The sequence below is a fragment of the Stylophora pistillata genome, chromosome 3 (assembly GCF_964205215.1).
Source record: "Stylophora pistillata chromosome 3, jaStyPist1.2, whole genome shotgun sequence".
NCBI lineage: Eukaryota > Metazoa > Cnidaria > Anthozoa > Scleractinia > Pocilloporidae > Stylophora > Stylophora pistillata.
In genome coordinates, this window is record NC_142521.1 from 37,514,040 (window position 1) to 37,526,704 (window position 12,665).

At 39.2% G+C, this 12,665-nt stretch overlaps 1 protein-coding gene across 5 annotated transcripts in view; it reads left to right on the forward strand.

The window, feature by feature from the left end:
- LOC148735954 (NLR family CARD domain-containing protein 4-like) overlaps positions 1–11,324 on the forward strand; it is a 36,305-nt gene extending 24,981 nt beyond the window's left edge. For 3 of the 5 annotated variants that reach the window (XM_088753497.1, XM_088753498.1, XM_088753499.1), the window contains exons 3-8: positions 537–719; positions 2,565–2,678; positions 3,504–3,566; positions 4,459–7,301; positions 10,181–10,533; positions 11,076–11,324. In XM_088753497.1, coding sequence (XP_088609623.1) covers positions 537–719; positions 2,565–2,678; positions 3,504–3,566; positions 4,459–7,301; positions 10,181–10,519 — 3,542 coding nt within the window. In that variant the 3' untranslated portion in view covers positions 10,520–10,533; positions 11,076–11,324. The remainder of the gene's footprint in view (positions 1–536; positions 720–2,564; positions 2,679–3,503; positions 3,567–4,458; positions 7,302–10,180; positions 10,534–11,075) is intronic. The other 2 variants (XM_088753501.1, XM_088753500.1) reach the window with 2 other exon arrangements.
- Positions 11,325–12,665: the final 1,341 nt, after the last annotated feature.

Consider the following 12,665-nt stretch of genomic DNA (forward strand, 5'->3'; position numbering starts at 1 on the left):
TCTTTATCCTATAGGGAACCGCGGTAACAGAAAAGTCTGTTCTAAGAGATACAGATAGACTTGTATACTGGGAGATAGAATTTACACTTTTATAATAATAGCTTTCATGGTAGGTAAGTGTTCCTGCTAGTGACTAGAGATACTCGGGCTTGATTGTTAGCATGCTGGACTTCAGATCAAGAGGTCTGGGGGAAAGTCCTCACTATAAAGTCATTGTGTAGTAGTCTTGGATGGGACAGTGTACTCTCTAATGTGTGGCTCTATACCCAGGCCGTGTAGATGGCTACTGATACTGATACTGATACAGGTAGAGGAAGTAAGAATGCAGTTTTAGTGCCCCAATGGTATGGGAACTGAGAGAAGCTCTTCAAGAGGAACTAACTTTATAGCTAGTATACAAGGAGACTTTCCAGATTGTGTCTTAAGTCCCTTACCAACCTTTGATAACAAAGGTAACAAAAGGAGAGGTTAGAATCAATAGATGTTGGATCAAATTTGTTGTTTTGTTTATGAAAGCTTGATATTTCATGTCTTAGGAGTTTATAGTGCAGCACATGATCTGAAAATGGAGTGGGTTGTCGTCAAGGGTATTTCAGGGTATGCAGATGGAACTGAAACAGAGGAAAAGTGGAAAACATGTGCAAGTGTAACAGCAGCTTCTCTTGTGTTCAGCATTCTTAATGACTGCAGTATCTTTGAAGATTGGCCACATTACAGAGGTAAACAGATCAGCTTTACCTTTTGTTTTAGCTTTACAGTATATTTGCATGCAGTCACTAGCTGGTCTTGTTTGCGGTTTAGTTTTGTTTTCAATAAATTTGCTGGAGCCGAATTACTTAAGCCTTTACCCAAACTGAATTAAAAACATGATTAATGACCTATGACCATGCACTGATCAATAAGAACAGCATCTTGAATCAGAAATGTTACATGTTTGTCAGCAATTTTCGCTTGCTTTGTTTATGGATATTGTACTCAGTTAGCAAAAGCTATAGAGGAGCTCTAAACTATCTACAGGTTTTGAATCTGCTCAAGATTGACCGTGAGATGCTTCAAACTTTTTGAAAGAATTTCCGCTCAGGAAGAGAAGGCCTCTGACCCCCATTAGACAACTAGAAACTTTCCCACCCCACCCCACCCTCATTATATTAGCTACATCCAACCCACTCCCATCTATGCGATCGCATACACTCAGAACGTAGGATTTAGGAACTCTATAAGGTGGCTAATTTACATTGTCAACTCTGTTGATAAAACCAGATGATCATCGCTAAGAAAACGACGGTAAAGTCTTAAAGTATTGTAAGTAAATCACTTGAGCCACCGTCGTTGTCAACAAAGTTTCAGTATGTCCGTCGAGACTCTCAGAGAAGCACCACCCAATTATTGGGTGGTGCTTCTCTGTTTAATTTTTAGGCAGGGGTAGGAAGGATCATACGCATGTCATAAATTCCTCTCGTAGACTTGGATTTGTAGAAATCTTCCACCCATCTACGTTTGAGAAAATAGCTTAGGGACCGGTCATAAAGTAAAGGGGGCGGGGGTGGGTTATGAATTTTTTTTTTAAAGTACTGGTTTTCAGTGGCCCACCCCTGAGTTATTTGACAAAATTGGAACGGCCCACCCCTTGAGTGGCACAGAAAAACCTATTGACCCACCCCACAACTAAAATTAGTAATGTGGATAGCTAGATGGGGAACATTGTGAGAGAGACTTCTCCGCAATCAATCACTCGTCATCTTATGGTGATGTGATAACCTCTAATCATTGTAAAATTTGTAGTGTGATAGCCCTTAACAGCTTAAAAAAGAGAGAAGGTCGCTGGCTAAAACTATTAATAAGTAAAGTTCAATTTACAGTGGATGCTATTGAAACAATGAGGGCAAATGTGTCACAAGTTGTATTGCGTGCTATAGATGATAGTGATGATGATAGTGATGATGATGATGATGATGATGATGATGATGATGATAATGAGAAGGAGGGGGAGGACGATGATGATGGTTCTGAGGGTGATGGTAGTGGTGAAGATGACTATTAAAAGATGATTTATAGGAGAAGCTGTGTAAAAAGATGTTTGAAATGATATATAAAGTAAAGGTTTCTGAACACCCAGTAAAGCTAATTAGTGTTCGAGATTTGTACTTTAAAACCTTTCCTGACTACTCTGTAGATTTAAGACTGTACATAAATGGAAACAAAATATATATGTGAATTCCTGTTGTTATATAAAGTTGGATTAAGGTGGAAAATTAGACATATTATTAAAAAGCAGATTCTACTAACGTTTGGGGTGATATGTCAATTATTTAACGCGACCCACCCCTAAGGCAGTGCATTTTTCCCCCTGACCCACCCTTTTTAACGTGTTAAAAACTAGTGACCCAACCCCAATTTTTCATAGCCCACCCCCCCCCCTTCTACTTTATGACCGGTCCCTGAGCAAGTAAGGTGAGGACATAGTGTTTCAATTATGGTGGTTTAAACTACATAAAGTGCCATGCTCTGTCATAAACCCCATGAGGTTGTCTAACTGCTGTCTGTTTGGGTTTATGTTGTTAAAGATATTTCAACTGACAGACAGCATTCAACAGTGAGTAAAGAAGTTCCGGTGGAGCCATCCTGTTCTAGTGCCCAGTCTTCCCATCAGCAACATGCTTCGTCTGCCATAACAATAGGTATATATTTAAATGAACAGTCTTTTGAGCCCAATTATAGTATAGACTGCAGTTTTAAAATTCAACATTTTAAAAATGTTGAATTTGTTTAGGCAGAGATAGGGAGGATTCCTCACGTAGATCTGCAGTTGCATAACTTCAAAAGAGACATTGATTTGAGGAAAGACCTTTGCAATCGAGGTTAAGACTCAGTATTGGAATTATGGCAGTTTAAACTACGTATTTGTAGTGACATGTTCTGTCTCAAACGCTATGTAGCTATGTAAATATGTCTTTTTGGCTTTGTTTTCTTTAAATTTCAATGATGGACAACACTCAGCATTGAGTAAAGAAGTTCCTTTAGAGTCGTTCTGTTCTTGTGCCCAGTTTTTTCATCAGCAACATGCTTCCTCCGCCAAAACAACAGGTTTGTTTTTGAATAAACAGATGCGGCGAGAAACTGTTTTTTTTTCTTATTGCTGTGAAACTCACCATAAAGTTCCCCGTCTGCTCGGTGGAAGAGCTTTTACAGCGCAGAATCCGAAGGTCTGGGGTTCGATTCCGCAAAGTGATTCATAACAAGAGGATAATATCTTCCTTTAAACTAAACTAATTAGCGTCCCTTTTTGCGGTTTAGCTTTCTTTAGCCTGATTCGCTTTTTTATTTGAAACGTAATGGCATTTCATTGAAATTTCTTGTGTTCACAATTTTCTTAGTCTTTCAGTAATACACTGATTTTTTTACTAGATTTATATTACTTGCAAATGGTTCTTGCGACTATTGAAATTGATCAAATACCAGCCTCGTTGTCTCCCTTGCTTGAATACTTTTCTTATGTTTTTAAGGTAGAAAAAGGAGGTCATCAAGCGAGTCACTGGTCCAGGGCATAAAGCGCTCAAAGCTTGAAGGTATTTGTCCCTTATGACTTCATTTTATAACTTCTTCAGAATCTACATTCTGATTCTGACTTTCAGACTGGAGAATTCCAAGTGTTACATAGTTACATTGAGATTTCAATCAATCAATCAACTTTATTTAACGAGGGTAACACGGGACAGTGCTTCAACTGAGTAACTAGTGGCCCTCAAACAAAGTTTATAAAACAAAGTTAAGTAACAAAATACATGTTGTAAAGAAAAGGAAATATAAGTGTATGTATGAATAGGACTAACAACAGTAAAAACTATATTAAACTTTTTCGTATATGTTTTTCTTAAAAGAAAGTTGTGGAATAAGTAATTTCACTTGTCACAGAATAAAACAATAATTTCCTTAACTGAGTTGATGTTGTAAAGTGGCCACCGTGAAGAGTTAAAAAGCTGACGTTTTCAGCGTTAGCCCTTCTTCAGAGCCCAAAACGTCTGCTTTTAAACTTTTTGGGATGCCCAATTTAAATTGTCAACTCAGTTTTTAAAACCAGATTACCTTGTTACCCCCACCAACGCAGCTCTACGTTTTCTTTAGAAACTTACCCCATTTATTCATTAATTTTTTTTTCTTTCTGAGATGTTTGTGTAGCGGAACCAACCATAGCCTAGATTATCAGCCGCTTTTTGTAAACTGAGCCCGCGCTCCTCCTCTCTGTGAGGGGATCAAAGACCGTACCCGAGAAAAGGCTGCAAATGGAGCCACCTCCCCCCCCCCCACCCCTCTAAGTAAGATACACCGTATTGGGCAGATCGAGAGTGAAGGTGTGAATGTTTACCCTCAGAATTAAAGAGTAGCTTTATCAAAGTAAGTTTTCCCTCCGATGTGGAAGGTATGAAACTTTTGTTAAGCCGATTTCTTTTCTGTCGACAGACTCGTCTGCAATGAAATTTTTGGAATGGTGCCAGAATCAGTTAAGGGCGTTTTACAAAACCATGTGTCAAGTGAAAATAACACCATGGGACCCAGACAACACGGTACACATTAATGATATTTACATACAGTTGACGTTATTACAAGATCACAGAAAACCTGACGGGGCAACGAAAAATAGGGTGGGAGACATCAGTGAAGTATTTGAAGGTGACGAACATCATCCCATCCGGAGACGAATTGTAGTGTATGGAAGACCTGGAATAGGAAAGTCTACTTTCACTCAGAAGCTAGCTGTGGATTGGGCAGGTGGGAAAAAGGAGATCCTCAGAAAGTTTTCTCTTTTACTGGTAATCAAGTTGCGAGATGTTTGTGATATTCCGGACCTCTGTGCCATGTTGAAAACCGCTGAACTGTTGTCTGCTGATGACCCGATGGCAGTCAATAACTTGTATGAATATGTCCGTCAGAACCAGGAGAAAGTGCTGCTTATTTTGGACGGATATGACGAGTACAGCGGTGGAAAGTCATCTCCAGTTCACCAGATTTGGAGAGGCAGTCAACTGAGAGACTGTTGTGTCATGATCACAACACGACCAGTAAAAGAGGATGAGCTCAGAATGCCAAGTCATGCTCAGTTTGAAATCAACGGGCTCGATAGCAGGGAACAAAAGGAACAGTTTGCAAGAAAGATTCTTGCTGATAAGGGGGACGTTGAAGGGTTACTTGACTACCTGGAAGAGCAGGACCTTGAAGAGATGGCAGAAATACCGCTTTTGTTGTTGATGTTGTGTCTTCTCTGGAAAGAGAAAAAGCATCAGTTACCCACGTCTCGTGCGCACATTTACGTACAATTTATTCAGACTCTCTTGGATCACATGGCTACAAAAGATGCAGACAACGTCGCAACAGGTAAAAGCATAGATGAATATCAAGAGGAACTTTACAAAATAGGAAAACTTGCATATGATGCTCTTTTGGAGGACCGTCTTTATTTTAACTTCAGCAAGAGTGCGCATGGCGATCTATTTGAGAAGCTAATAGATGTGGGTTTTTTCCAAGTTTCCAAACGTTCCGCTTTGAACCGTGAGAAGATCGTTTATTTTCTTCATAAGTCTGTCCAGGAGTTTCTCGCCGCCCAGTTCATTGTTGAAGAACTGACTGTGAAGAAGAATGAAACTGTCACCTGCCTGTCAAGAATGGATACGTTTGAGAAATCAAGGAAGATGGCTGAAGTGCTAAAATTCGCATGTGAGTTGTCATTAAAAGCTGCCGGGATTCTTTTTGATCATCTACATGACGTTGGAGAGAAAGAAGGTCTCACAAATTACCAGTTCACCAAGACACCTTCTGAAGATGATTTGTCTCTCGAACAAGTACTGTTTATTGGTTTCTGTGTCGATTGTTTGTTTTTTTGTCCAGCCTCAGACAGAACAGCCGTGTATTCTGCATTTCTCTCATGTGTTAACCATGTTGTGATACTTGAGGACATAGACATGTATACTGCTGCTGTAGAACACATCTTCAAATCTGTCAGCAGTTTCCCAAACTATTTATTTTTAGAGAGGCGGCCGTTTGAACATTTTCCCGATGATGTTCTACCAATAATGTTAGACTTGAACGCGGTCGTTTTAACGTCTTCTGGAGAAAGTAAAGATGTACAAAAGTACGCGAAAATATTTGTTGGGAACTCTTTCCTCAAACAATCCGGAGGGAGAAACTTTGTCTATCTAACTGACATAACAGATGAGGATTTTCATTCTGAATTGCTTTCTGAACTGTTATCAGCGCCGGTTTGCTCTTCTCAGCCACCTGTGGATAATGTGGTAAATAATGAAAACAACAACATTGATTTGCCTTTGACTGAGAACCACTGTTTGTCACTGGTGAGAGAGGTTGACATTTGGGTTTGCACAGTTGAGGATGCTGCTCTGTTGGAGAACGTGATGCCTTTAGTAACAGCTCCTCGAAAAATTACAATCAGAATATGGAGACAGGTGGAGGAGGAGGAGGAGGAGGAAGCCTTTGATGAATTGATTGAGAGCGCGATTAACGGAATTAATTTTACTGACAATCTCTACAGTTTAAAACTTATCGACACCAATAATGCAGGAGAGTGTGCTGCTTTTATCTCTGACTCACTGCAGCATTCTCCAAATTTGCGTGAGCTCAACCTGTCCTGCATCCTTTTACACAGTGGTGTGAGTCATTTGGCTGAGAATCTTCATCACGTGCCACAGTTGACGGAATTAGTGTTGGAGAGTGTACAAATGGGAGAAAAGGAATGTGCGGCACTGGCTGCCTCATTAAAGTACTTAAACAAGTTAGAAAAACTGAATATACACGACAATGCCCTGGGTTACGGGATTATTGAACTGGCCAAGAACCTGAACAATGTACCCAATCTGACTAAGCTGGACCTGAGCAATACAAATATGGGTGAAGATGAAGCATCAGCACTGGCTGCCTCATTAAAGTACTTAAACAAGTTAGAAGAACTGGATATACGCAACAATGCCCTGGGTCACGGGATTATTGAACTGGCCAAGAACCTGAACAATGTACCCAATCTGACTGACCTGGACCTGACGAATACAAATATGGGTGAAGATGAAGCATCAGCACTGGCCCATGCACTAAAGTATGTACCAGTACTCAAATGTCTTGATCTAGATTCCAATCCGCTTGGCCGCGGGGTCAGGGATCTGGTCCAACATCTCAGCAGTGTTCCTAAGCTGCGAATCCTGTACCTGAAAGGTGTTCAGATGACAAGGACAGAATGTGAAGAGTTGCATACAGCTAAAGCAAATGGAACAATCATTGTTTTGAGAACCGATTACCATGTAAGTGCCTTTTTGTTGTTTCACTCAGTTGTTATGCATCTAATTTTTGTTTAGATGCTCTTCAGCAGAGCACTTGATAATGTTTCCAATAACTTGCTTTGAACTCAATTAATCAGATTATTTCTCGTGAGAAAGAATACTGTCTTCAGGAACAGTCACTGTTTTCAGAATTTTCTTTTTCTATTTTGCGACGTTAGGAGCCAATGTTGTAGACGGAGACCGTAACAAACCCACGTTAAGTACTTTTATGGCTCATGCGTAGCTTGTTTAAAGATGACTTGAAGAAAACAATGACGAAGATTAATTTTAGGGACTTCCAACTGACTTGACATTTCCTGATTACACAATAATTAAAAACTTTGGGAGTTCATTCGATTGACCTTTGCTTTGCTTGCGTAGTTACGCCTTACTTGAGAGAGAAAAAAAAAGATGAGTTGTGCCAATTTTCTTTCTGACCAAACTCCTCTGCTCAATTTTGAATTTTGAAATTGTTCGGCTACTGTTATTATTGTGGGATGCTTTTAATTGCGTTTGATTATTTAACGAGAAAGGATTGTTCAACCCATACGTGCTTTGAATTCGATGAAGTTGTTCCCTACATTCTGTGCCGGCATTTATTCGCTTTTGCTATCAGGGAGCGTGAACCCCAAAAAATATAAATGAGCAAACAAAAGGGAATTTTCCTTTTTTAAAATCCGAATTCGTTTTTTTTTTTTAAGTGAAAGTCGCGTTGATTCTATTGTCATATCTTCACGTCTTAAAGGTTTGTACCGATGATAGGAAATAATTCACCAAAAGTTGAAGGTGTAATGATTGTCATCCTAAACGAAACTGGCACGGTGTTATAATTTACTGGGACTTTAATGGTTTCCTTATACTTATTTATCAGTTGGATTCTTTTCTTCTATGGATTATTTGCCCGTGTTGAGTAATTCTGTCAGTTGCTCGTAGAGTCCCCTGGTCTCCTACGTCTCCATGATAACACTATTTTGTTTTGATAAATCAAAGAACAACATTGCAATTAATGAATTTGTTTTGAGTGAATCTCGTAAGTCTCTGTGTCAACTTAGTCTTGCAATCGTCCATTAAATAATCCTGAACGATGATATTTTTTAAGCTCAGTTTGGCAGACAGTGAAACGGATTCTGTGTACACCTCACGCTGCTTTCCATGTTTCCGTTACATCGTTGCTTGTTTGGATATGGTTTGCGGAAAAATATTTTCGAAATTGAATAAAGAAAGAAACAAATTTAGCTATCAAGACTTGAATACTATATGTTTTCTTTCAGTAGTGTCCAGTATAGTACATGAAGTTGTCCTAATGGAACGATGCTTGGTGATATTTTTTAATAAACTGTGCGAGTTGATTTGATTGGCCTTTGTTTTTGACGTAATATTGAAAGAGAAATCTTCTGTAGTTACGCCTTACATGAGGGAGAGAAGAAAAGATGAATTGTGAGACGTTTTCTCTGACAAAGTTTATTTGGGTAATTAGGATTTTAATTTTTTAAATTTTTAGGCTTGTGTTGTTTTTTTGGGACGTGTTTATTTGGGTTTTTATTTGAGAACCCCGCCAATAAACAACTAAAAGACAAAACAAACCATTTTAAAAGGCGTGACCCGCGACACGCGACCATTAGTCAAACTCGGCACTGTGTTATAATTTACTCGCTCTTGAATGGTTTCCTTATTCTTCTTTGTCAGTTGGATTCTTTTCTCTTTTGGCTACTCTGCTCATGTTTTGTAACTCTGTCAGAAATCAGGGCCTATCGATCTCCTGCGTCGAATAAGCTTATTTTTGAAGAAAAATTAAAGAACAACATTGTTGATAATGAAGTTGTTAAACTTGCCATCGTATATATGTTTCTGTTTGGTCTCCCGTAAATCCTAACAAAATAAGTTTTAAACTTCAATTTACCACACACTGTGGAGTTGATTCTGTGTACACTTTCGACTGCCTCCCACGTTTCTGTGACATCGCTGAACGTAAACAACTTTTTGATGTGAAACTCTTACTACCATCACTAGAATAAAAGATCTGCCTACCTTATAATTATTCGTTGCTTGTCTTGTCTTTCCTGTGGAGTATGGGCGTTTTTATTTTCTTCGAGGAATACGGAAATGCTGTATTATCCTTCTCATCTAAAAAAAAAAGAACAAAGCAGACAATTAACTTGTGTGGCATGAAATGATAGGTTAGGAGGCGTTAGTTGAGCGGAGCACAAGTGTGAACCTTGAAGTTGTTTTTGATTTTTTTTGTTTTGTTTTTTATCATTGTTATTTACTAGGTGTCTCGCATTTACTTCAAACACGGAGTTTTGTCAGAATAGTGCGGTTGCATTGAAAGGAAAACTCTATGCTTCTAGTAAAGCTGAGAAAAACATTACAACGAGAACCCCGGATCATCAAAAAGGAATATCTAGAGTTGAAATATGCTGACTAGGTCTGTTGTATGAGGAACGTATGAAGCGCGATACTCTCTTGCAAATTGCGCACTTTGCTACATCCTTCTACAACACAGTCGGCATATTTTCGGACAATATCGACTACAACCTTCCTAAAAAAGCGTGTTTCGTGTTCTCGATTTGACGTCACATTACCCGCTAGAGCCATTCCTCTTTAAACTCAGTCGTGGGGCAAGATGGCGGCCGATTTTCCGTATTTTGACCGGGTGCAGAAAAATGAAGATTTGAGGAAATAAAAAAATTTTTGCACTGAAATACTCTAAAAAATACGCTTACTTCGTTAAGCGAAAAAAATGTTTTGGGTTTAGGTGCACTTTAACTATTTGTCTTGCTTGAAAATGCAGGTTGAGTGTTACAAATATAATTGGTGCTGTGGTTGATATTGTTGCCTTTTTCCCTTTTTTCTTGTGATAGGTGTGGGAATCTCAACAGATCTACCGACTTCTTACAACAGTTGAGCTGAAAGAAAAAGGAATAAGGTTCAGAAAAGAGCCAGGTGATGATGAAGATGATGATGATGATGATGATAATGATGATGATGATGATGATGATGATAATGATCATGATCATGATGATGATGATGATGATGATGAATTTGACGATGACTTTGATGATAACTGTGGTGATGACGATGATGAGGAGGAGGACGATGAGGATGATGACGATAACTATGGTGATGTTGATGATGATGAGCAACAGAAGGAGGATGATGATGACGACGACGATGATGGTGATGATAATGGTGTTGAGTGAGCGCTTGGAAAAAGGTTTCTATGGGAACTGATATATCGAATACGAGCAGAGTAGTAATTATTATTTAGAATAATTTGGCTGTTCTCAAGACGTGTGTTGTGGCAGCGAGCTAACGAAGATTTAATCTGAAATCTGCGTGACAAGCAAATCAGAATGCAGTATATACAATATTCTCTATTGAGATTGTCATGATAATGTAATTTGGTCACTCTTCTTTCTGACTGGCTTTTTTAAGTGTTCAACTTAGCTGTGACTTTATCCAGTGTTCTGGAAAATCAGGACGCTAAACGAATCTCTCAGGTCTTAGTTTGAAAAACGGTCAGCATTGATCCTACCTATGACCTTTTGGCGCAAAGAAAGTCGCGTTGAGTAGTCTGTACCAGACTCTCCTTCTTTGGAGACGGTCTAAAGCAGGAGAGCTGAAACATTGGAGGGAGCTACTCTTCCTTCCCAGACTCCATTTATCACTTACCCAATATTTCGATCGTCTCCACTAACTGTGATACCCTGGCAGAAGCTTGATCGCCAGCTGACAAATATTATTTTCTCTTCACAGGAAATACGGACTTGTGAGACGGAGCGGAAGAATGATATATTGAGCTTAGATCTGTTCACAGGCAGCGATGTTCAATCAAGTAGGCTTGTTTTTAAGCCTTACATTGTTGATGCTTGAAAATAAAAATTTTTAGAAAATCGGTCGCGATCAGAAATGTTTAAGTCGATACTTGGTGTTACATGCTTCAATGCTTGTTTTGTAAATAGTAATTTAGCTCGGCCTACCTTAATAAATGTTTTTATTATTGTACTCTTACTTTTATTGATTTATTAAATAACATTGTTTCAATTGGTAAAGAAAGTTTAGATGGTGTGAGAGTGTTTGACAGAGACAATAGGTACCACGTCTATCCTTGTTGCTCGGGCCCCGGCGATAGCAAATTTATTGAATTAGTTATTTTACAGTCAAACACATTTCGCGCTGAATAATATTGTACCTGGATTTTGAATTCAAGAGAATATACTTCGACACGGGTACCCCTATGGTACGAGTAAAAGCCGGTGAATTATCGTGGTTTTATTTTGCCTAGTTTCCCTATAATTTATTGCTGAATTTGACGGCCTGAATTGTAGAATATATACGCATTTTGCGCTCCCCCAACCCACCTTTTAATTAACAAATGGTAAACACCACAGCGTACACTATTGAGTTATGGATGCACGCGGGAGGTTGCTAAGCACGAGAGAAGCGTAAGAGTCGCTCGAGGCGATAGCCGAGAGCGACTCTAGGTTCTTGAGTGCTTAGCAACCTCCCGCGTGCATCCATAACTCAATAGTGTACGCTGTGGTGTTTACCATTTGTTTTATAACATAACATTGATACATTGTAGCTAAAGAGTTCCCTTTTATTTAACAAATCTTACGCGACCAGAAAAGACAAGCGCGCGCGTAAAAATAGTCTTTGCATTTGCTCACGTCAGCAGCGTACACCCATGGGCAAATGGGGGGCGCTAAATTGACCAATCAGAGCGCGCGCTTTACTTTGGTTATGTTATAAATGTTGTTACTGATGCTTTGTTGTTGTTCGGTTTTTGCTTTGTGTTTTTCCTGTAAACAACGTTTTGGTATCTCTTCCCAGAAGCCGCCCGTCCTTTAATTGTCCTACGCTGAAATATTCGATCAGCAGGCATCAAGAGTCACTGACTCTTGGCATTAGCATCCATTCCTCTGTACCGCTGTGGCGCTAAGTCTGTCAAGTTTTGAGGCGAAGAAACAAGCAAAAAAAGGAAAAGAAAAAGGAGTGAGAGAGAGAGAGAGAGGAGAGAGAAAATCAAGAGTGTAAGCAGTCTCTGTCTTCTCTTCTTTTATCTCCCTTTTCTCTTCGCTCGAGCGCCGCTAAAGCAAGCGTGATATTCAAAGTAGTTGTCACACCCTCGTACATAGGGTTTACAATGGCTTGTTAGGTTTCGGGCTTAATTCCCCCAAAAGGGGAATTTGTGTGCACTTGCTAGAAATAATCAGAAGACCCGATTAGTGTCTTTTCAAATTATTTTATTTTAGGTGACTTTCAAGTTATTTTACAGTCCAATCGTTATCATGAACAACACACTATTTTCAGTTTATCTTTGAAATCAATGGAATATCAATTGAC